General features: G+C 38.3%; 1 protein-coding gene and 1 long non-coding RNA gene across 2 annotated transcripts; both read left to right on the top strand.

The window, feature by feature from the left end:
- The first annotated feature begins 2,392 nt into the window (after window positions 1-2,392).
- LOC122320743 lies at window positions 2,393-2,867 on the top strand. The gene is made up of 3 exons (XR_006245803.1): window positions 2,393-2,471; window positions 2,533-2,680; window positions 2,851-2,867. It is a non-coding gene; the product is annotated as an uncharacterized LOC122320743 (long non-coding RNA).
- Window positions 2,868-6,156: 3,289 nt separating this feature from the next.
- LOC108099928 (cell death protein hid) lies at window positions 6,157-26,219 on the top strand. The gene is made up of 4 exons (XM_017203598.2): window positions 6,157-7,019; window positions 19,835-20,366; window positions 21,231-21,534; window positions 23,800-26,219. Exons 1-4 carry the CDS (start codon window positions 6,668-6,670, stop codon window positions 23,878-23,880), a joined length of 1,269 nt encoding a protein of 422 aa, XP_017059087.1. The 5' UTR covers window positions 6,157-6,667; the 3' UTR covers window positions 23,881-26,219.
- Window positions 26,220-26,462: the final 243 nt, after the last annotated feature.

Consider the following 26,462-nt stretch of genomic DNA (forward strand, 5'->3'; position numbering starts at 1 on the left):
CTTTTGCAGCGTGCCACATAATCATATTCAATAACAATAAAAGCAACAGCAAAATGGGCTGGGCCCCAGTTAAGAGGGTTGCATGCAGGCGGAAAAGAGATGGATAGCGGGTGCGAGCGAGACGGAAGTGTGGAGCTTGTTTGGGTCGCTGACCCAGAAATGTCAAACAGGGAAGTCTTTTAATTTTTATTTTCCATACTCCATTTGTTTTGCCTTTATCGCGTGGTGAGTTGATTTGTGGGACTTCGCATTTGATAGGATTGTAGATTTTTAGACCGTTCTCAGTCTTTTAGTTTATCCATATACAGTGTATCACATTAATACACTGTTTTTTTTGTTTTGCAACTTTAAACGCGAATAACATGTATAATACTAAGAAAAATCGAAATTTGAAAAATGGTATATTAAAGTTTGTAATATTACCTTTACATAGATATACATATGTTAGGACTTTATTAAAAATTAAAAGAAGAATCACATCTAAACAAAAAAAACCCCTGAAAATTGCATTACATTAATATTCGGTATTTTTTGTAAGTCTTATGTTAAAGCAATGTGGCAACTGCAGAGCCAAAAGTTTCGAAAAAAATGGGTTTCCCCGAGTATCACACATATGGCTGGTATTCATTTCCTACGATCAAACCAAAAAAAAAGCTACTACCAGCACCGGTTTTCAAGATGGACCGCAAAGTTAAAACTGCATCCTTGGAGCAGCGAAATCTTGGCCTCCAGCTACACTTAGAGGGCAAAACCTACAAGGAAACTGCGGAAATGCTTGAAATTAAGTCCAATACAGTCGGTGACATCGTCCGACTCTTCAAAAATAAAGGACGAGTGGGTTTAATTAAGCAAAAAGGATATCCAAAAAAATTAACGGATCGCAAAGAAGCCGGAATTTCGAAAAGTGAAAAAAAATCCTCGACTTTGTGCTCCTGAACTGTTAGCTGAACCCTTTGCCGATCACGGGAAGGCAGTTTCAGCGCAAACTATTCGGCGTACTTAAAAAATACATGGGTACAACGGCAGAATCGGTCGAAAAAAACCTGTGATATCTGGGCGCAACCGAAAGTTGAGGAAAAACTATGCCCAGGAGTACTCCAAAAATGACCAAAACTGTTGGGACGACGTCATATTCCTAGACGAGAGCAAATTCAATCTTTTCGGGAGTTACGGCAAGACCATGGTTTGCCGGAAGCCCAATACAGAGCTGTACAGAAATCACATAAGGCCAACTGTGAAACACGGCGGGGAGAGTGTTATGGTTTGGGGCTGAATTTCCACAAAAGGAGTGGGTTTTTTGGTGTTTATTGATGGCATCATGAATCAAGATCAGTATTCAAAAATTTTAAAATAAAATTTTAAGGAGTCGGCGGAGAAAATGGCTTTTGGAAATACATTCAAATAAAATCAGGACAATGACCCATAGCACAAGGGCCTTAAACACAAGTCCTGGTTGCTTTAAAACTGTCCAAAGGTCTTGGAAACGCCGCTCCCATCATCTGATCTCAATCCCATTGAAAAATTGCGGAGTGAATTGGACCGCCGTGTACACCAAACGCCGATATCTTCCTTAGCAGATTAAAAAAAACGGCTTCAGAAGAGTGGGCGAAAATTGGCGGTGAATACACCAAAAAATTTTTTTAAATATGCCAAAACGTTTAAGCGATATCATTAAATATAATGGGTATCACATATAATATTAAAAAAATTTAAGTTTTAGATAAAATAGTTTTTTCTTAGTTCTACAAGGAAATACCGAATATTAATGTAATGCAATTTTCAGGGTTTTTTTTTGTTTAGATGTGATTCTTCTTTTAATTTTTAATAAAGTCCTAACATATGTATATCTATGTAAAGGTAATATTACAAACTTTAATATACCATTTTTCAAATTTCGATTTTTCTTAGTATTATACATGTTATTCGCGTTTAAAGTTGCAAAAAAACAAAAACCGAATATTAATGTGATACACTGTACATATAAACTTTGAATTGGGGTTTTTAGAATACTCATTGGTCTGCAGTATTAGTATCTTACTTACCCAGCGGGAAAGTGGGAAGTAGGTTTTTTTGTCCTGAAAAAACCAGTGGAAAACCTACTGCTTTTGGCAGGCGTAGGGGTAGGGATAGATGAAAACCTACTTCTTTTGGCAGGCGTTGGGAAGGGGTAAATAATTTCGGACCGCTAAATGGGGTGGGTTTCTGAATATGACCATAAGTTACAACGAAGTTGTGACTAATTACTGTCTTTCTTCGGAATGTTGTTATAAATTATGTTATGATGCACGGTCACATCAGTATAAAATTTCGTGCAAAAAGTGAAAAAAGTTCAGTAAACTCTAAAAAACAAGATAAAGGTAAGTTATAACATAAATATTTTTGTTTTTATACCCTTATTTCAGTGTTACGGATATGGTGAACATAGGCATTTTTCCAAAAACTACATTTTAGCCGCCGGAGGCCTTTGTCAAGTAAGTTTTTTATTTAAATTTATTTTTCAGTTTTACAAAAACAAACAATGTTTTTTTTTAGAATTTGTAATAGATTCGACTTCAAGGATTCTGGCCCTTGTGTTCATATTAACGGCAAAACTGAACGTGCGCAAGCGGACATTCCGATTTCGTCATTTGAAGAACTCGGCCATTTGGACTCCGATGCCGAAGCCAATCCAGAAGCATTTGTAAGTACTCACTAAATTTTTAATAAGTTTCAACAGCCCTGTTTTCCCATGCTTTTTACTATGTTTATTACTTATTTTTCTAAATTTCTCTATTTTTTCCATTACTTTTTATATATTTATTATTTGTATTAATATGTAATATATTAATGTATTATGGTTATTATTTTCAGAGTCACTCAGAAACGACAATTACAGACATCCCCAATAACAAGATGATCTGCGTTCACCGTTCACTAAGGCAAAAAATAAAACATACAACAATACTTTTGTCATAAAGCCCTTGGACTGTAAATAGATTAATAAATGCATATACCAAATTAAAAAGTATTGTTTTTTATTGCTGTTTTGCATGTGGAAATTCTGAAAAGCGGGAAGGCCAAAAACCAGTGGATTTTGTCCTGCGTTAGGCAGCAGGATTTCCACTGGTTTTTTCAGTACAAAAACCAGTGGATTTCCACTGGTTTTTTCAGGACAAAAACCAGTGGATTTTGCCCTGCTTTCGGCAGCTGTAGATCCAGTGGATTTTGCCCTGCTTTCGGCAGCTGTAGATCCAGTGGATTTTGTCTTGCTTTGAGCAGCTGTAGATCCACTGGAAAACCTCCTCAACCCCTGCCTTTTGTGTGTCACCCCCGTGTATTTGGCAAGGAGAGAAGGCAGAAAAGGAAGGGGTAGAGGAGGTTTTCCACACATTTCTTGTATGAAGAAAGCAGAGGAAAGAAGCATATTTTCCACAGGTTTTTTCCCGCTGGGTATTCGATGCACAAGTTTATATATATGTACATACATACATATGTATGTACATACTTGTACCAAATAATTAATTAACCCTTATCGAATGGTTTAAAAAGAGGAATACTTTATTGTAACACTTAGCCCTTAAATTTCGTATAATAATATAAAAAATATCCTTAACAAAATACATTTGTACATATTTTTTTCCCAATTTACGTCATTCGAAATGCATTAAGTTAGTAACCAAGGGAAAGTATTATTAATAAATCAAAAATTTACAATTTTCAGGTTTTTCATATGAAATACAATTTCAATAGGCCTTATTCTTGATTTCATCACCTTTGTAAACTTAAAGCTTTGTTATTTTCAATCCCACCAATTATTTAGATGGCCTGCATAATCATGACAAATGAAAAATACCACCCCCTACCTCCTCCAGCAACTCGGCATATTTTTTGTTTATTTTTCTTTATGGGGCCTGACAGCCAATTCGACGACACATAGCACTCATATTACGCTTAATCAGTTCTGCTCGGACCTTTTTTTATTTATTTTCCACTGCCCCAAGTAATTGGAGTTGCAAATGAAAAAGATTTACAAATAATATAAAAAAGTCAAGCTAAAAAACATAAGCAAAGCTGAAGAAAAACAAAGAACAAATCACAAAAATCGAGCCCCTTTTTCTGTTTTATCCCTGTTTGCCATTCCTCTTCCTCCCCCTTTGTTTCTTTTTTCTTTGCACTTATTCGCTTGTTGCATGCTCGCTCATGTTCATGTTTTTTTTTATCTTGGGCGTTTATGTGTGCTTGAATTTCATCATCTTGGGAAATCCTTGCATAATGTATCTGAAATCGTTAGTTTATCTTTGTAGTACTTTATCGGCAAATTTTTGACCTCAATTAATCTTGCGCAGATTTAAAAACACAAAAAAGGGTTTAAATTTAATTGTTGTGTTTAATGTGGAAAACTGATTTAAAAGAATTACGCAACAATTCTTAATAAATGTATGAAAAATAACATTTATGAACAAAATTTACAGAAACTAAAATGTTTTTTCAAATACTATTCACAAAATGTTTTGAAGCAATCAAATCAGCTATAAACATTTTTTAAATAACCTCTTTAATTGACTGCTGGCTTGTAAATTTCTTAAAATGTTCTTTAAATCCTAAATTTACTAAAAGACGACGTTTAAATTAGATTTAAAAGCATAAATGTCTTTTGGGCGTATTTCGTAATAAATTTTTCATAAACATTTTCGCGCGCAAAGTTAAGGAAGACAGAGAAGGGGATATAAAAATAAAGATAGAGGAAAAATCCTGTTTATGTGGAGGATCCAAGAGGGGGAACACAGAGGCTGAGAGGAGTAGAAACAAAAACTGGTTTTTCATGTTGCACAGTCAATTTTTGATATATGGTGAAATTAAAAAAGAAATAACCAATATCCAAATCAGAAAAACTTTAAGAACTTAATTTAAAAATTTCTAACAGGAATTATTTTTCTTCGATTCTATTTTCTTCTAACAGGAAATATTTTTCTTCGATATTGGACTGGATGTTTATCAGATAAAACTAGATTTATCTTTATTTATCTAAATTATTTTTAAAACAATCTTTACCTTTAACAAATATTTTATTAAAACTAAGGCTCATTATGCACAACTACAAGTATGAAATAAGCTTTACCGCATTTCTCCTTTGCTTAAATAAAAAAAAAATAATTTCAGCAAAGCAATTATCAGACTCTAATGATCCCTTAATCTAGAAATTACGAAGATTAGTTTTTATTGAGCGGATAGTTTAGGATACCTATTATGGATCTCAAGTTAAAATGTTTGTTTTATTTTATAAAAACCTATTCTTTATTATCTACTACCTTTTTATACTCTTTGTAAACGCTTACAAAATCTGCTCCCTTTTGCCCATACTCTTTCTACTGCGCTTTTGAGACCTCTTCAAAACGCTGGCTCTCCCTCTGTTCGCTGTTCGCTCTCTTTTTTTTAATAAATAAAAAATCAAAAGGCAAGAGCAAAATCCTAAGACAACAACAACATGCGAAGAGAGCATTGTACAATCGCAGTTTTTGTTTTGCTTTGATGTTCGCTGGGCAGCGCAGTCGACGTCGCTGCCTTTGCTCCTTCTTCTCCATTTACCTGCTCAACAAGATCTTTGTGTACCCACACACACACGCACTGAGCCTGCCCACTCACTCTCATTTTGAAAAATAAAGAACATTTACTTCGGTGTCCCGACTAAGGTGTACTTCTCTTTTTAAAGATTTCATCCGTATAATTAGTTCTAAGTCTTCTAAGTTGTTAATCTCCTCTTCACGTTAAAGATTTAGTGCTTAGTTTTCCAACGTTTATAATTCATTTTAATGGTCAATTCCAAATCATAAACTATTACACAAGCCTTACAAATTGTGAAAATCGCATAGTACTTTTATCTGTTACTGTACAGATATCTTTGTGATTATACAAATTCGTTCACTGCCTTTCGCTCAGCTTGTAATGGGTACACAAAGAGCAACGTTTTTTTCAGTTTATTTTTCTCTCGCCGCTCCCCCGCCCCCAACTACCTGCATGCATGTGCATGTGCAGGAGCGGGAGCAGGAGCGAGCGAGAGCGAGAGAGCTTGCACTGGCTGCGGCCTACGTTGCGCCTACGCCGCCTCTCTGCTAGCGTCGCTGCCGAGGCGCTGTGCTGCTGCCGTAGTTTGAGGCTCCAAAGCGCACAGAAATTTTTTAGCCGCGGAGCCAGTAAGACGTGTTTTCTGCCCTCTCTCTTTGAGTCTGCGACACGTTTTAAGTGCTCTTCCCCAACTGACAACAACAGCAGAAACAAATAACAAAAAATAACAAAATAGAATCAATCGCGAAAAAAGTTGTTTGTGTTTTTAAATCAGTTCCGAAAACGAAAAGGCTTGATGAAAAACGCAAAAGAATCCGAAAAACTAACTAAACGAGCGAAAAATTGACTTGAGTGTTGTTGCTTGACAAATCAAGGAAAAAACAAAACATAACAAAAAACTGCACGAAAAATGCGAAAGTTTCTAATATTCAAAATCTTGCACAAGAAATACAAAATCAATTAAAGTGAACTCTAACCAAAAGTTATAAAAAAAGCAAAACAAACCAGCGAAGAACAATCAGAAGAAGAGCGAAGCGCATACAAAGAGCAGGAAGGAAGGAAACGGATAAGGACAAAAAGGAAGCCAGCCCACAAACACACACCCGAACACCCACACACCCACACAATGGCCGTGCCCTTTTATTTGCCCGAGGGCGGCGCCGATGACGTAGCCTCGAGTTCATCGGGAGCCTCGGGCAACTCCTCCCCCCACAACCACCCCCACGCCCACGTCCATCCGCACCCGCCCCTCTCGGCGTCCTCCTCCTCGTCGGGCGTGTCCTCCGCCTCCTCGTCCTCCTCGGGAGTCTCCTCCTCGGCCTCCTCCTCCTCGGACGGCACCAGCAGCGTCGCCTCGCAATCGCCGAACACCACCACCTCGTCGGCCACGCAGACGCCGATGCAGTCGCCACTGCCCACAGACCAGGTGCTCTACGCCCTCTGCGAGTGGGTCAGGATCTACCAGAGCCAGCAGAGCGGTAAGTCAAGAATATTTACTGAACAAATTATAAGCTGTTATAAAGGAAGGAAATCCAAGATATGTGTCTTTTTAAGACAAACCAAACTGTGGCTCGAGAAAATCTTTTTTCCAAAAAGTTTCTTAGATTACCTCAATTTCTCACAGAACAAGTTAAGAATCTACTACAGTCAGCAAGTCGGTGCAATAGAATTTTTCGCAAGTAAAAATTAAAACGATTGAAAGTTGTCAGAAAGAACTTATTTAGTTTAGAAATCAAAAAACAAAAATAGAAATAGGAAAAGAATTAAAGAAATATGTATATAATCGAGCCAAAAGTTTAAAATATGAAGGAAAGAATTCTTTTTTGGGAACTTCTTAAGATTTTTTTGCGAAAATGTATAATGCAAAGAACTTAATATCTATGGGAAAATAATGAAAAGGACTATTATAAATTTTATTAATAATTTATAATAACTTATCTTTAAATGCTTTTAACTTATTTTGAAAGTCCTCAACATAAAGAGATTCCTAAAGTTTGTTCTTTTTCTTTTTTGTTAAAATGAAAAGCAAAGCTCTTTGATAGAATCTTTTTATTATAATTAAAAAAAACAGTGATATATATAAATATCTTTGCCTGAAACAGCATCTGAAAGATTGAACCACTAATTTCAAATCCTTTTTTTTAATTGCTCTCGATTCGAACAACCGTGGTCAAGTTCAGAAGGACGTATTTTGCTTTTAAGAAACTTTTTCTCATTCTTAAATGGGTCAGCTAATTAGCCAAGTTGATGTTGTGACTTTATTTGTTAACTGCTTCAGTTCCCCTTGTGCAAGTTTCACTTTTCAAGGTTGTTGACTCATCCAGCGATCCGAACACTGCGTAAACTGCCTCCAGGTTGTTTTGTTTTCTTTTTCCCTGTTTTTTTTTGTTTTTGCATTTTTTGTGTATGGTCAGGTCAGCACTTTGTCAGCTTATCAGCTAAAAAAAAAGGGAGAGCGGAAGGGAACAACACGAATTTTGCATTAAATTACTCGGCCACACTCGAAAGGAAGCCGCAACCGAAAACGGTAATTCAATAAAAATTAATCGAACAAGTTCAAAAAGGGGAAAATTGAGAAGTAATTGAGAAGTTTCGATTGGGGGAGGGAGCTGACCAAATAAACTGGAAGTCGCAAAAATGCAAAAACACAAACAAGTGGGGAATTACTGGAGAGGCCGTATTGAGTTACAATTAATTTGTAAACAATTTTAGTTAATCAGGTCGTAAGGTAGATAAACATCAAATTGAAGATTATATTTTCGAGCTTACAATGTAAATGAGAATTAAGATACAATTACATGGGAAATAATGCTTAACCTGTACTGAAAAAGTAAGTGATTAAAGTAGGATTGATACATGCTAACTATTCCAATAAAGAAGATTAGGATCAGATCCGAGTTCCCCTTGGGTAAAACTCCTCCAAGTAGGCCCATAAATCTCCCACCAATCCCGACCAAAATCTGTTAATGTGGTGAGCTCTACACAAACAGCGGGACAGATGCAAGACAACTGCCAACTTGGCTGTCATGCGATATTGCCCGAGTCTGTGGCCAACAAAAAATTGGGCGTGTGCTGCTGGTCCAGCGGAGAGCGAGGAAATAAAGACCTGGCCATAAGCAGGGGAACATAAGCAAAAAAAAAGAGGTAAAACAGAGCTGGGAGCCAAGAGCTAAGCACGTTTAATTGGCACGCGCCAAACTCGAGTCGAATGTCTTACTTTTGAGTGTGTGGCCGAGTATCTGGGTATCCGCCAGATACGTATCTCAGTCGCAGCGCCCCTATCTGTTACAGTTCGTTCGGCTAACCCAAATTATTAAACGCCATTTGACCTTAGGCAACTAGTTTTCCGATTTTCCGAGGGGGCCGAACGGGCCGAGGGTGTGGGCCATTTGCAAAGTGTTTGACTTAACGGTTGTTTAAGTAGCTTTTGTGCTCGGCCGCGTTGAGTGCGGTCAGTTTTTTTTGTATTTTTTTTTTTGTTTCGGTCTTTATTGTTTTTCTTTTTTTTTTTGCGCGCTTTTCATGTTTGCTTTGCGGTTTTTCATTCGCGTTCCTTAATTTTGTGTTGCCTTTGCATAATAGATTTTGTCGCTGTCGATGATTGCCAGCTGCGGTCTAGCTCCACCAAAAGCCGAATTGTTGTTTTATTATTCTCGGTTTTTTATTTGGTGTCTTACCTTTTTCGCGTCTGTCAGCAACAGTTGGTCAAGCCAAAAAAAAAGATAGTTCCCTTCTTGGTTTTGGCGTGACTCACTTTTGGGCGTTTCAATTTCGGCTTTAAACATCATATTTTATAATTATTTGCTGGGTTGTAGTTCAGCCAATGTGCTGTTGAAGCGAAATTGTTGGGGAGATTTGGGGAGAGATATCCGTATTTAAATTCAGGCTTGTAATTTTCCATCCCTTCCCCTACATCTTTAATCCCCTAATTGCTCCACTCTGGCAGATCATGTGCTTCAGTTAGCCACTCAAGTGGATAATTTATCTAATAGTGACACATCCCGAAACTAGTGAACAATGCTTAAGGCACTTGAAACTTGAACGGGATAAACTGTAGTTAACCAAGAAGCGAGCACCCTTTTTCCTGGTTCCCCCAGCTTGGAGATACATACATGTACATGTATGTGAGCCAGAGCCACAGAATACTTTTAGCCACAAACGCGCTTAGTCATCAGCCAGCTATCAACCCTAAAAGCCTAAAAATGCGAGGCGCAAACAACCCCGACAAAAATTCCTAAATACCAACAGAGCTCTTCCCAACCAAAAACAAAAAACGCAGGAGGGAGCCTTTTGTTTTGGGAGAGGATTAAGCAGGCAGCATCCAAACAGCTAACACCCACCCTGTTCCCACTCCGAATGGAGCCCAACAAAAGGTGCAATGACAGCAGAGGTTCCTAATCAGTGATGGGAAAAAGGCACATCATATCTGTACCTCAGGGCATAGAAATATAAAAAATCAAATTGGGGTTACATAATATGAGTTAATTTTAACATGGTAAATACATTTTAAACAAAAATCCCAAAGTATTTTTTTATTAACAAGAAAGGAAGCTAGCTTCGGCAAGCAATCATGATTTTCTGATAAGAAATAACAATGTTATCATTTTATTTCCGTTAATTCTATATAGATTTTTCGATCTTTCTTATGGCAGCTATATGATATAGTTGTCCGATTTTTATGAAATTTTTTTTATAAATCAAGGCTAGTTAAAAAACTTGATACTCAAAAAATCATGCTCGTGGGATAAAAAACAGCGATGCTATCAATTTATTTCCATTAATTCTATATATATTTTTCGATCTCTCCTATGGCAGCTATATGATTGAGTTATCCGATTTTGATCAAATTTAATCTGAAATTCAATAACAGTTGGAAAACGCCATCTTGAAGAATTCAAGTCGATCTGATGAAAAACAACGGCGGGAGAATTTTTCATTTCATTCCCTCGTATGGGAGCTATCCGATATAGTCGGCCGATCCGGCCCGTTCCGACTTATATACTGCGTGCAATAACTACACACCTTTTGGGAAAGTTTCAGCAAGATAGCTTTAAAACTGAGAGACTAGTTTGAAGAGAAACAGACAGACGGACAGACGGACAGACGGACAGACGGACAGACGGACAGACGGCCAGACGGACAGACGGACAGACGTACAGACGTATTCTGATTCTACTCGTGATGCTGATCAAGAATATATATACTTTATGGGGTCTGAGGTGTCTCCTTCACTGCGTTGCAAACATCTGACTGAAATTATAATACCCTTTTGCTCTGCAAGGGTATAAAAACTGCAGTAAAACTATAGTTTTTACATTATAAATTGAGTATTACATATTTTATGTCAGTTATAATTGATTTTTTTTTTAAAGTTAATTTATTTAAGTTAATTTATTTAAAACCTTTTAAATTAGTACCTTGTACCAACGACTGAAAATAGATACTTCCCATCACTGTTCCCACTTCGCCAAACCCCCAATTCTTTGTAGCTCCGTTTTGGCATGCAAATTCGCATCATTCGCCTGGCTTGGCTTTATTTTGCCGTTTGCTGTTGCCAACAGCTGTTTTGCTGCTAGGCGTTGTTTTTCGCTGCCGGCGTCTCTGCCGCACTTGACATTTTCAACCATTTTGTTTTGCTCGGCAACTTCGTGGATGCCTAGCCGAAGTTAACGGTAGAGAGGAGGCATAATGGCGGCAAAAATGGCGACTCCTTTCCTTTCCGCATCCTGCCTGGCAACAAAAACACAGCTGACTGCTGCGCAGGATGAGAGAGCTATATCGAAAGAGAGAGAGAGGGAGACATGCCGGAAGAACGAGAGGGCACATAGAGGCTCCGATTAACCGCAAGTTTTTGAACTCCTCGTTTTTTTGTACAGCCTACCCAAAGGGGGCGGGAAAATGGTGGAGGATGGGAAGTTGCCTCCGCTTTCATCATCGTCATTTGCATCTCGATTTGTTTGGCCTGTTGCCAAGCTGATTTATATACAGCAGGCATTTTATTTTATTTTTTTTACTTTACTCTTTCTCTGTTTCTCCCGTTGTGGGCTTTATTTTTTGCATTTTTCGTTGTTATTATGACTTGCTTTTACATTGACCGTGAATTTTTGTTGCCCTCTGTTTTTGTTTCGTTTTTCTTTAATTTTATGTTGCAATTTGTGTTTTTTATTGAGTTGCGTCTCTTGTAATTGTTTCATTTCATTTAAGTTTTATCCTTTGCGTTTTATCTGTCTTATTACAGTATAGTTTTTTATGAGTTGAATGCCTCTATAAATTTGGCATAAACATTTTTTGATGATCTGGCCGAAACAGCTGCGACAAATCGAATCGGAAATCTTTACTCAAATATTATTTGCTCGTAAAAGTTGAAAGTGCGTAGTTGGTGGACAAAAACTTGTGGAACCAGCTGTGAAACACTTTTATTATTTTCCTCACAAAAATTGTTCCATTGGGAATACATGCATACATATTTACATATATTTTCAGAGGTATTTGACCTTTTAAACAGATTTTCTGGCTTCACATTACTTATGACAACATTTTTATTTCATTTAACTCGGGTTTTAATAATTCCTCTGCCTTCAGGTTGTATCCAACTATTCAGTCTGTCGGCAAGAATTACAAATTGCATCTCGAGTTTGTTTACATTTCACACCATTCAGCGCAATGAACTTTACACATTTTTCAAGTTTAAATGGCCGCCAGGCACTTTGCCTAATAAGAAAAAAAATATTACCTGAATGCGAGTATAAACTTGACACTTTTGAGGCACTATAACAGTCGGGAGTCGGTTGAATCGGGCTCAGACAGTCAGACAGTCAGGCAGTCTGCCAGGATGGCTAAGTTGGCTTTTGATTAAGTCTCCGCTGAGGCCGTGCTAAATTGTTTGCACTGAGGCGTTTGGGTTAAGCGTGGGGCCAGCGGGGGGTTAAAGATAGAACGTGCTCAAGTTTTTGTTATGAAATTGAGCCTAGACAAGCCAAGCCAACCCAACCCAACCGAAGCGAAGTCTTCTTTGCTGACAACTCGACTCCTTTTCAGCAGCTCAGGACAATGGAACTTGTGCGACACGCTCAAGGCAGAAGTGGAAAAGGATATGTATCAAAAGGCGGAAAACTAAGAACAGGATATACTCCTTGGCACAGGGAACAGAAGGCAGACAGCATACCTGGCTACTTGTTATAATTGGCAAGCTGGCGAACGCTCCAGACACCAGTTAACTTTCGAATTTTCCTCGCGACGCGTTCTCAAAGGAACATTCGCTGAAGGTGTTCTCCGATTCCCAAAGGGGAATTGTTTTCGCGGCTTGCAAGTTTTAATGAGGACTAGGGGATCGTTTCCAGGGGATTAAATTAACAGATGCAGGGGTTAAGTGTACGTTGCTTTTAACTGGTTGGAAACATTTCATTGCAAATTCAACTGATAACTAATAGGTTGTTTTAAAAGCACATTTAATTAAATCTTAAACCAAGAAGTATTAGCAGTATCTTATTCTTCAAGCTTCAATAACAATAATATTATGGTTTGGAATTGCGAATTATTCAAAGAGTAATCACAACAAATAACCGAAAATATGAAATCGAAACCCTGCTTAGATCCCTATCTTTTTATTCCCCACTTCTCATGTATCGATATCAACTTATTTGGTAAACAAATCAAATGCGCTCACTAAATGTGCAAACAAAGTGCCAAACGACAATTAAATCAACAAATAAGCTCGTGTAATTGTGAACGCCAAAAGCATTCGATTGGTGGGTGTTTTCAGTGGGTCTCAGTTTCAGTTTCGGTGGTTTGGTGGGTTGGTGGGTTGGCGGGGCACCTCTGTGGATCGAGTATAGATAACCCTTCGGGCACGCCGGATCCGAGTGGTTGTGGATGGATGACGCAGCGAAGACAGCCAGTCTGCCAGAGTCGCATACAGTATGCAATTCCCATTCATTTATTAATAAGTTTTCACAGCGGCCGATGAGACGTGCAGTTTGCCGTTTTGCGGCTGCAGTTTTTTTTCTCTCTTTTTAATTATTTTAATTGCGTTGCATCTGATCGAATGCTGGCGTACAGTTTTATTTATTGTTTAATTGTAATTTTCGCATTTACGTTGTTAATTGCAGCGTCGCTGGCAGGAGATTCGGTTTAATCAACTGCTAAATGCTTTTGGTTCGTTGCAGGGAAATAAAATGTTGTTAAGTGGCAATGGCAAAATTTATGGTACTTACTTTTAGTGTATTATTTTAGGGAAATATAATCAAAGAAGCTGTCATGATTTTTAATGCCTTTTTCCGTAAAAACAGCTTACCTTTAATAATTCACTAGTACTTAAACCATACTAAATTTATACCCACCCAGCGAAGTATTTTCTTTAAGGCGTTTTTATATTTGTTTGATCCTATTTCAAGCTGATTCAGCCAGTTATATTTTACTGTTTTCCCCAGCCATTTTTATATGGTCCTCTTGCACACAAAACACATGCTCACGAATTTTCCACTCCTCCGGAAAATCCTTTGGATCCCCGGGAAATATGCAAACAACTGCAAAGACCAACGACTTGTGTTTCGCTCAGTTTCCTGTCAATCGATGTGCATCGTATAAGTTCCTCAAGAACGTCGTCTTACGCCCGATTTTCCTTTGGCTTTTTATAGCCTTTTAAGCTGTTTTCCCTTTGTTGTGTGGAGTGAAGAGAGGAAATTGAAAAATTGCATTTGTCTGTAGCTGATAAAATATTGAGCAGCTTGCACATTCGACGGCTCCCTGGTTTTAGCTGGGCTGTCGTGATAAGCGTTTGAGCTATTTCAGAAAATGCTCTCATGGATGGCAAGATTGGAAAGAATGCGAAATGGGTGGGAGAGTTTCGGAATTCCATTCAGCTGTCCCTCAAAGGTTTTCCTCATTCTTAAAAACCGTTTTCCAACGGCACTTAATTTCTCAAATATTTAATCAAATTCCTGCATATTAGCTTTTTGATTGCTTTAATTGCTAGTCGCATTATTCTTAACCTTGCTTCGAGAAGATTAAAAATATTTTTAGCATACTCAATGCGGACTTAAACGCACTGGATCATCAAAGTCTAGAATAAGAATTGCCGACGATATGGGATTTCATTTCTCTATACTTCACTTGACCTTAGGCTTTTATCAAGAATTTCTTACAAAACATGACTGGGATTTATATATTATACATGTATTATTTGTTTTCTTGGATTCCCACGAAATTAATGCGTGAGTTTGATCGGATCGGAGTTCGCTAAATCATCAACAAAGAAACTTTCTCTTTGAGGAATTACGCAAGCTAATTAAATAACTGTGCATCAAAGAATCATCCCTGTGACGTCAAAGGCGAACTTTCTCCTTCATTTCACATGAATCATGTGACTTGCCCAAATTTGTTGACCATTTCCGCATATTTTTAAACGTTCTCTTTTGGTTTTCACAAAACTTCTCGCATTCCACAAATGGCTAATTAGCCGCCTACCAAAATTGGTAATTATCAACGGGAAATATGACCATAAAGATCAAGTCGATATATTCGAACATAGATCGACATCTGATTGACATTCAGCTTGAGACAAAAACTTGATCGAATTGCACAAACCCCAAAAGGCATTAAAAATACAATCTTTTGTCATATATAGAGAAGCCAGAACGAGGAGATTCTTGATCAGGAGTCGGCGTTGTTTCCCGAATTCTCTACCAATTTCCTGAAGAGCCATTAATTAGTCACTTGCCTTGGCAACTTAACGGTAAATTGGTGGGGAAACGTCGGCAGCTGTTGCCTAATTAAATCGAGGTGACAGACGATCAGCTGAAATGCGAGTTGACCAACCAAATTAGTAATCTCGCATCGTGACAGCCGACAAATCGCCTTAAATGAACGACTTCAAATGTAATTTTTGTGGGATTTCTGTTTACTGTTTTTGGTTGTTGCTATAGCTTATTGTGCTTCCTCTTCGTGTGTGGGCGTATTGTGTTAACTGTAAACTGAGTTTTTATTTTATTTTGGCCAAGTTATTCAGGTCTGCGACGTGTATCTCGTGTTGTAATCTTGAGCTTTGCTTAACCCCAAGACGGAGTTCGTCGTGGAGTGTTCCTTTGTTCTGTCATCTTGAGCTTGTTTCGTCCCTGTTTTTTTTTTTTAATTTAAATTAAATATTCATCAATAAATGTCAATGTCAAGTGAAGTTGCCGCTTGCCTCGAGGAGCCTCGAGATTTTGGCAGAAGAGATTGCAGTTTGCTGAAAGATTCGACGGCTTGGAGTTTTGATGGCAGAAATGAAACATGAGATTGCTGTGTAAATGCATGAGGTATTTGGGTTTTAAGTTGTGTTTTGCTGATGTTATTTCCATATCTGATTGGAGATATAATTCCATTCAGTGTTTTTTTTAATTTTATTTCTTTTTAAATCTTCTTCGGTTGCAACATTTTCAATTAATAATAACGGATAAGGTTAATAATTCCAAGTGGGTTAAGTCTTGTTTTGACAGAATTAGAACTCTGAAAATCTTTGTAATCTCTGATCATTGCCAGCCACAACTTCCTTCCTAAATCCCAGCTTGTCTATAGCTTCCTTCCCCGATATCTGGCCAATTTATATAGCACTTCCCATTCCGTTCCACTGACCAACTTATGGAACTCGCACTTTGCAAACTCGTTTAGCCGTCGATTCCGAAGTGCGACGCAATTGTTTGAGTTGGGTTGTCAGAGATACGAGTACTCGAACCCGTACTCGTACTCGTACTCGTATTTATTCATACTTGCCCGTGCAGCGGTGACTCTAGTATATTTTTATGTGCAGTTTTCTTATTTTTTTGCATTTAGCCAGCACTTCAAGGTTATAATGAGCAACATATGCTGCGGGTACGACAGCAAACAGAAAACTGAAAACTGCAAACTGCGAACTGCAACTGCAAATGCAATCAACTGCAAAGGCACAACTAAAAATGCATTTCAACGTTGCCGACGACGATTTGTTCTTTTGTGTGGCAACTAAAGCGAGGCATTTTTCACGTTTTTCCGCTGCCTGCGATCTGTTCTTGAGCTTTTTCTGAGGCGTTCTGCTTAGTTAAACTTTTGCCTGATTGATGTTTGTCAGCTGCTAGCTGCTGCTGCCCAGCGGCCTTAGAAATGGTTGCAACATCGCCTAGAACCGAACCGATGGGGAATTAAAGTGAATTATACACATAATTGCATTTTTTTTCCAGTATCCGTCGTTCTGTCCAGATGCGACTGGTACTCGTAATTCAATTAAACATTTTGCACATATTGTCGCCCGTGGAAATACAGGCGAATGCAGCAGTTCTAATAAAAAACAATGTTCCCAACAATTGGTCACGTTTCGTCACCAACAACTGCGGCATTAAAAGCGACTTCATCGCCCGCATCGAGTTGGGATCATAAAAATAGCTAAGGTGTTGTAAATTACCAAACTCCCGTCTATTATAATGACTGGAATAAAAAATACTCAGAAGAAAATATAAATTTATTTACAATGTATTATTCAAAAGACGAACTTTGGATAATTAACACCTTCATTTCCCCATACAAATTGGAAATAAGGGAATAACTGACACCTAATTATCACCCATTAAAAACCAGTTTTGTTAATTTAAATATTAAAATCACATCATATAGAATTACTTAATCACGGGTTATGAGCTTTTGCACAATTATGTTCTTAGATTTCAGATAAGTAACTGAATACACGTCACCGTTTAAGTAGAGAATCTAAAACACGCTCACTTAATAAAAGATTAAATCACCCTTAGGATAGTTTGCTTACGTATTTCCCGATCTTAGATTAAATCACAGTTTAGTAACCCACGGCAATTTATGCGGTATCCGACCACTTGGATAATTTATATGGACGGCATAAAGTTTGTGCAGGCACCGAATGAAAATGTATCTCATATGTAAATGCGAAAGCAAACGAAATTTTCCACACAATTTGCAATTAGCAATAACATTTTTATCGGGCTTTGGCTCGTCAGTTTAATCATAAAAGCAGTACACAAAGAAAAACATCTTTAATTTTATTTGTAACTTGTAAAGATCTCACGTGAAAGTAATATTTTTGAAAATTTTATAGTGTTGAAATTTTTTTAAAATAATATAATATAATATCTAATGTTCTGTTTACGTTATTGGGTATATAAAAGCTATAAGAAATGGGTTCCTGTGAAACTTTTAACTTCACGAAATTATTGCAATTTGGTATCCCAATTCGGAGGTGTTTGTTCTCGGTGTACCAGCTTCGGCTCGACATGGCTGGTTATATAAGTTGGCCAGGCAGTAATGATCCCTGCCGCTGGCTTCGCTTCGGTTCTGAATCTGAAGCTGAAGCTGAAGCTAAAGCTGGCAGATTTTCAAGGTTAAAAAGCGACGATGGCGCGCGGTGAGCGCACGTGAGCCGAGTTGGCTCAGCTGCTGGCCAGAAGACTGGCGAGCCAGAGCAGCAAACTAGTTTCAAATGCCTGCCAGAGTATCTTACAGATACACATGCTAAGGCTGCGGCAAAGGAGTGGCTCTTAGCTTCGGCTCGGATCGACTTGGCTTGGCTTGGCCCGCAATTAAATACAGATTTTTTGCGCTCTTGCAACTGCAACTGCAAACTGCAAACGCAACAGCTGTGGGCTCGTTTCGATTCGATTCGAGTTCAAGGCTATTGGGTCAAATTGCAAATTAGTCGCCCGCAGGTTGACAGTGAGTGACATTATTGTTGGCTGCACACTGACCACCGACAAAGATTCGGACAGATGGACGCTGAAGTATCTGCTAGATAGTCGGACATTCCCTGCGGTCAATTATCGGTAATCGGAAAGATACACGTACTCGTAATTGTACTGGTAAATCGTACTTCTGCCGGAGGCTGTTGGCGATTTGTATAAATTTTGCATTACAATCAATCATTTGTCGCTGGGCAATGGCTTTTTAAGTAAATAAACATTAAGAAATCATACAGATGAAAATGTACACCCAACTAATGGGGAGCTCACAATTTATGCGCATATCAAGTGGCCAGCTAGCTTCTCAGCGCATTTACCTATCAACGCTTTTGTTGTCGATTTGCATGGAATCGCAAGTAGAAATAGAGGAGAACAAAAGTGCAAATCCAGCTGGCAGTCAGACAGAAGATACAGATACGCTTCTCGTTACATGCATAAATGATGCTAAGCTGCGAGATCTCATTGCCAGATACAGATACTTCTCAACTTGGGCCACTCAAGTACTCAGCTCTTGGCAATGTTTGACGAAGATACAAAAAGTGCTTTGGGGCAAGTGAGCACGGGAATCGCGGCAATGACGTGTAAACATCTCGGATACAAATGTATCTTCGGGCGGATTGAGAGATACTTAAAGCAGGGAATAAGTGGAATATTGTTTGCCAATGTTCATGGATATATAGCTTAAGGGGAAAATGTATCTGGAGAGTTATAAAATTGATGAAGCTGATGTGCATCTTTAAATATCTTTTAAAACCTTTTTGTAACTTAATTTTTAGTAGTAGTTTTATCGTAAAACACGCCGTACTTCTTAATTAGGGAACTTGAAATAAAGGTTCCATATAACATCTTATTCGAACATTTATCTTAAAACACCATTATGTGGCTTCCTGCATATGAAGATATTCCATTTTTATGTGCACTGAAGCCTGCAACTGGTGGGGGCTAACTGATCGTTTTATGGGCGGTTTTATGATCGGAGAGGACTTGCCATAATTACGGCAGGTTTAACAGTCAGTCGGCTAAGTGGCAGTTGGCAAGACAATACGTTTTTACAGAGCCCCGACCTTAGACACTTCCCTACATTGTCACTGACTCAAGACTCGAGTCGACTTGATTGCAGACCCGGTCAATGCCGCCTTTGTCTGGCTCATCCATTGTTGGGTGATCTTTATTACGGCCACGAATGAGTAAACAGTTCGCCGATAAAAGGGTGAACTAATTTTAATTGTTGTTTTACTTTTCTTTAACTACTAAAAGTCTTCTTAGAAAGGGTAAAGAAGTTCTTTATCTCATAAAATCGCATTTTGCTTGAAATGCTTTTATATTGTTTGATTTCAAATAACTTTATAACCACTTTTTGTTAATTCAAAATCGAATATCATTGTTCAAGGAGGATTTCTTGTATTTTAAATAAATGGATTAAAACTCAAGACTATATAATAAATGTAAGCCATTTAATTTATTATTTTTTGTAATATATACTTGAAGTTATATTTTGTTATTATTATTTTAATTATAATGTATATTTAACTCTTAATTTACTCTATTAAAACCATGAACATTTTACACTTATTTTGCAGCCCCGCAAGTCTTCCAGTATCCGCCGCCGCAGAGTCCCTCCTGCAATTACACGGGCGGCGATGTGTTCTTCCCCCACGGCCACCCGAATCCGAATCCGAATCTGCACCCGCGCACTCCCCGCAGCAGCGTGAGCTTCTCCTCCGGCGAGGAGTACAGCTTCTTCCGGCAGCAGCAGCAGCCGCAGCCACATCCGCCGTATCCGGCGCCATCGACACCGCAGCCAATGCCACCGCAGTCAGCGCCGCCGATGCACTGCAGCCACAGCTACCCGCAGCAGTCGCCCCACCTGATGCCCCACCACGGCGGCCCCTTCGGGATGGGCGGGCCCGGGCCCTACTACGCCGCCTACACGCCGCCACCCACTCCGAACACGGCCAGCGCCGGCACCTCCTCCTCCTCCTCCTTCTCCTCGGCGGCCTTCGGCTGGCACGGCCCCCTCCACACCGCCCCCTCGTCGACGTCCACGCCCCTGTCGGCGCCACTGGCGCCCAAGATGCGCCTGCAGCGCAGCCAGTCGGATGCGGCCAGACGGTGAGTAGCCATCATGCAGCATGCAGCGTTGCAGGGTGCCAAAAAAGATACAATGCCTGGGAGGTGCAGATACTGATTAAGATCCATGAGATAGCTAAAGTTTTAGGGAAAATCTACAGAATATAACGTGGTTTTGATGACTGTTGGAACACTTCAATAATTATTTAGAACAGATAAGGGTTGGGGATTAAAGACACACCTAGAAACTAAAGTAACATAATGTTGGGGTTGTCGATAAAGATTGCTGAGTGCAGATAGATGGATAAGAAGATTAAAGAATTTCGTTTAAATCAAGTTTGTCTAGTATTTAATTGTGGTGCGAAAAAAGATTCGTTTCCTAAGGAGTAAGAATACTAATTTAGATCGATGTAATCAATGATGTTATCGATGACCAATAATAACTATTAGCTTTCTATTCAGATCAAGCTCCTTCAAATTTAGGTAAATCTTCTTTGATTTAGCTTTTTATACGACTATCACTTGTACTCTATGCAAAAACCAACTAGAACTAGCTACGCACAGCCCATAAAATGTATTCAGAGTATAGAACCATGTGCAAAATCAAGTGATTAGTCAACCTAATCACTGCACCTCCACTGCACCTCCCACCCGACGACCCCTTTTGCAGTTCCCATGACACAACGTCGCGTTTTTAATTAATGAAATCGCAAAGTTGTCGCTGGATTATGCGCACAGAGAAACAGAAGTCAAGTAGCGCAGCGCAAACTATGGAAGCCCGAAGCGAGCGACTGATAATTGCTCGTGACGTTCCCAAGTCACTCGACTATGCGAGTACTATATACAATATGCACTATATGTATGTGCGGCGATATTTATAGTGGCATTATGCGTCTCTTCCCACAGCAAGCGACTGACCTCGACGGGCGAGGATGAGCGCGAGTACCAGAGCGACCACGAGGCCAGTTGGGATTGGGAGTTTGACGATCGCTACGACAACTTCACCGCCGGTCGGGAGCGCCTGCAGGAGTTCAACGGACGGATCCCGCCCCGCAAGAAGAAGAACAGCCACCCCATCAGTAATCCCATCAGTTCGTGCAACAGCCAGCCGCCCAGCAGTGCCTCCCAATCGGCGAGTGGTGCCACCAACAGTGGCTCCTCCACTCAGCAGCGACAGGTGGAGCGGGAGCGCCAGAAGCCGCAAAAGAAGGTTAGAACTTGTTATAACACTTAGTTAATTTAAATTTAAATAAGCTATAAGTCACTTTAAAAGAAATTCGTTTACAAATTAAAATGCGTATTAAAGATCTAGTAATTGAAAGAGAAGAAAATATCATTTAATTAAATTAGATTAATATTTTAATTACTATTTATTTAATTTTGGTTGAATATGCCATATAGTAGATATAGCGGATTCGTTTCCAAAACCTTAAAACTTATCTTATAGCACCAGTTTCTTTTTATGCAAGAGAGAGTAATATTAATAATGATCTTGAATTCACCAATGCTCGTATATTTCATAATTTTGAGTAATCATTTTTAAACACACAAAAGTCAAATCAATTCCTCAGATCCATAACCGAATCTAGTCAGTATATTTAGAAAATATTTTGAACAGGCCCCTTCTATGCTAAAATCGCTGGAGGCATTCCCCTTTCCCCTTATGCATTTCCAGCAATTAGAATAACAAGAGGAGATAAGTTGGGGAGTTCATTAACTCGGGCATAGAACATCTGCTGGCTGCTCTTGCCTCGCAGCCCGTGGCACGTGGCAAACATTTTTCAAAGGCTCAACTAGCGAAAAGTGCTAAAAATACGCGCCAAGGAATGACAAATTGCCACACGCGCAAGGAGTTGCACGTTCAGATGGAGATTCGCTGGCGAATGTATCTCTGTGTAGCGAATGTATCTCTGTATTCGGTGGATTGCATGTACAACACACTTTTGCACATGCGAAATGTGTGATAAAAATTAATTGCGCAGTGCGGAGCGAAAGAGTCGCTCTTGTCACTTTCCGCGCTGTATGTTAATCAAGGCAGGCGCCTCCATATAGCCATATACGAATATATCCCCCCTTCCAAAGTCGGGCCTTTGTGTGAGTCGGCTCAGTCCTCCTCCTCATTGAGCTCACTTTTTTACGCGTCGCGTTTTTAGTTTTAGTTTCTTGCCTTGCGATTGCCTGCGCAATTGAAAGAAATGCTAACTTGAAGAAATTTAATCGCAATCGAATGACACACACATTGACTCAGACCTGATACCACGCTTGCAGTCCCATTTTTTGTTGTTCCAACTCACTTTGATTTGTTTTTGTTGCAATTGATGTTGGGTCTGGTCTGGGTGCTCTTATCGCCCATCGCTTTGTGGGGGCCAATCCTTGGGGAAGCTGTGCGCCGATTGGGAAGCTGTGTATGTGGCTGCTCACTCGGCTCGCTGGGATCTAACCTTATCCGAGACTCTGTCAGCTGCGAAACGAGAGCGTGAGAAATTCCACAATCTCATATGAACAGGCATATATACGTACATACTTTAGCATGCAGACATACGCTTGGAATATTCTATATAGTTGCAAGCCAAGGATTTGAGGCACGAAAGCTGATATTTGAAGAGGCTTTCAAGGTAATAAATTATCATAGCAGTACTTGCTAAAACCTTTTCTAAACTGTAACTACTAAAAGTACACCCTCACAATTTACAAACATATTAAATAATAATTTCTCTTCTCATGCCAAATATCAAATCAAAATATGGCCACATGTTCGATGGCCTTTCATACCATTAACCACAGCGACAAAGCCACAAAAGTCCTATCAAAATATAGACCGAAATTCGGGCAAAAACAGCAGAAAAGCAAATTTGCATAATAAATGCGGGGGGTCAGTTGAACTTTTGGTGGTTGTAGTTGCACCACCTCATCATTCACACGTGCCACACTGCGACCATTGAAGCGTGGACTATTGGACAAATAAATGGTGTAAATTATATAACCATTGATGCGGGTTTGCGATGGTGAAGGGGGAGGGGAGAGTCAAGTGCGCTATATAGAAAAATAATTACACCAGTGACCGGAGAAAAGTTGACCGCCCATTTGGGTCAGGCCACATGAAGTTCATCCGCCGGTCGGTCAGTCAATAGTTTCGCTTGATTTACGGTTCAAACTGATATTCAGGGGCGGGGGTCGTTGGTTTTCCGAGGGGTGTTTCGGTCACGTGTGTGGTTTTAGATATTTTATGCCACACAAGGGAGCTATTGGTTAAAATGAGAAGGGAGGGAAAGCTGATGAGAGGACCTTTGATGGCCTCAAATATTGAATTAAACAAGTAGATTTCTTGTTTTTTGTGAGTGAATTAAATGGTTATTTAAGTGACTATTAGAACATGATGTCATTTTCAGTATTTTTAATAAATATAGAATAGCTTGTACACTCATACAACAAAGTTAACACTATTTTAACTCATCTCTGTTATTTTTAATTTCAGAAACCACAAAGCTTCACTTGGCCAACTGTTGTGACCGTTTTCGTTTTGGCCATGGGCTGCGGCTTCTTTGCGGCCCGATGAAACCGCGTGGACGAGCAATCGAATGATCTGTAGTGAAATCTGCTAGCGCTTAAGATATATGCCGATCTACACATAGATATAGCCGAACCGTAAATAAGTGCAACGAATTTATTGAACTGCAAGGCCACAAGCAGAAAGTCATTAAATCGTAAACGGATTGTTACACATGCTGATATAAGCACAGCCAACATAAGTAAGATTAAGAAGGTTGACGGGACACAAGAACAATATATATTCTATCTGTCTATGGTAACTGCATTTGTATGTCTAAATCGAAACGAAACAGAACTTTCTTCAAAGTGAACCAATTAAACTGCTCAAAGTAACGAAAAATCTTAGACTGGCAAGAGACTCAAATCACACTTATATTTTGCTGATGCATATTTTTGTACAAGCTTTTGAGAGATATTTACAAATTATACAAGTACAAAAAAAAAAGAGATAAGCAAAGGAAAAAACTGCCACTTTTTGAGATACTTTTGATAAACTTTGATTTGCATTTAATCATTTCCACACTTGCATTTTCTTAAACATAAAGCAAAATTACTTCTATTGTAGAACAAAAAAACACAGCAATTTCAATGTCTTCGCATTTGTAATTCCGAATTGCAAGCAAAACAAAAGTATATTTTAAATATGTTTAACTAGTAGAATTTTTTAAACGTAAGCCCACAAAAAAACACACACCTAGCTTTAATTGTTAAATCGAAAGCAGAGAAAAAAACGCAACAAAAAAATGTATGAAAAACATTAAATTAATTTTGTATATAGTTTTTATGCCATTTTTGTGATGTTTTGTGTCTACGGTTTATGTCATGTTATTTTAGTTAAATTTCTTATGATTTATGTTTATGTGTAATTTTTTGTCATTGTTTGTTCATCATCATATTCAAATTGGTCTCACAATATCGTAGTTTTAAGCTCCACGCCCAGGAAGTTGATCGCAAATGATTGAAACTTGGCCGGAAGAGAGATGGTTTTCCCATTCTTACACAGTCTTTTTTGGAATGCACCTAAATGATCTCTCACAATGGAAATTAATGAAAGTTGATCTCCACAGCTAGCCAAAGTAAAAAAGAAATGATGAGGAAAACATATATTTGATAGGCAATTTTCACTACTTGCTTAGAATTTCCAGGGCGTTTCAATGCTAATCGAATACCGTGACATGAAAGCAAACATAGCTGAAAAATAATAAGAGAAAATCAATCAAAAAGAAAGAAAAAACAATTCCCAAAAATCGCATTGATCTCATGGATTTATACAATACAAATACATCAACCGTTTTTTACAATGAGAAATGTTATAAAAAGCAGAAAGTGAAACAGAGAAACATAAACAAAAATTAACGAAAAGTTTAGGATAAGTTCGCCAAGCGTTTTAGTTCTATATTGTAGATTGTCTAAGTCGGTTTAATTAGTTTATTGCGCTGTATTCGGACATAAGTTTAATTGTATATAAAGCAATATTATTTGTGTAGCCTAAGTGACAGTCCCAATCAAATCCAAATCCCCCGACAATTCCCGGCAACACAACACAATAGAACCCTTTTCTTGTACACATGTATCAATCTTAATTTGAATCACAACAAAACCGAAAAACTATATCCACGCCCAATGGAAAATTATTTTTGTAAATTTTTTGCATTAAATGAACCGGGAGGTGGGTCGTGGTTTTATCCCGACTCCCTTCCGGTTTATTGCTAATTAGTTTTCACAATGATCTCGGTAAAGTTTTGTGGCCCCGCGCCCAGAAGTCGACAAGATTTCTGGTTTGCCATAAATACTCGAACAAAAAGTTAAAGAAAAACGAAGCAAATGGAAAAAAATCAGTATGGAACACAAGAAACTTTTATTTTTGACCCAATGCGACTTAATCCGTTTTTAAATTTAAGTATCTTTACTCGACCTTGTATATAACGCAGTTCGAATCATAGAATCAAATGCCATTACTTGTATAGAACTTTGTTTGGTGCCAAAACAGTGACAGATTTTTGTCTATGACCACGTGTATTTCGCATATTATACATATTTACATATATCGTAACGTCAATGATAAGTTTGATTCAGCATTTTGTCAATTCGATTAAAGAAAACACTTCTGTTTTAGTTTAATGTCGGAAGCGGAAAGCTCTTTGTTTACTTGTACATTTTATATTATGCTGTAATATTTTAATATACATAAATATCATTACTGATCTCATGAATATGTTCATAAGACAACAAAAATTATATATATGAGTACATCTATGTGTATGTGTAAATGAAATAAAAGCGCATAAATATTATGTAAGATTTACAGAAGAAACAAAAATAAAAAAAAATATATTTGAAAACAGATAAAATAAAAAATTGTATATTTATTAAATTAATGGGAAAAGGACAAGGAATTGCGCAGATTGCATTTTGGTAATATATAATCAAGTTATATTTTTTTAATTTGATCTTTTTGGGAGGGTTAAACATAGGTTTAATACAAATTAACTTATTTCATTGAAAGGTTTTTACTAGTTTGAGTTACTGATTTCGACAGAGAGAAATATTTTTACGTGATATTTAATTTTACATTAATATCAACTTATT

Source organism: Drosophila ficusphila, unplaced genomic scaffold (assembly GCF_018152265.1).
Source record: "Drosophila ficusphila isolate 14025-0441.05 unplaced genomic scaffold, ASM1815226v1 contig_106, whole genome shotgun sequence".
Taxonomy (NCBI): Eukaryota; Metazoa; Arthropoda; class Insecta; order Diptera; family Drosophilidae; genus Drosophila; species Drosophila ficusphila.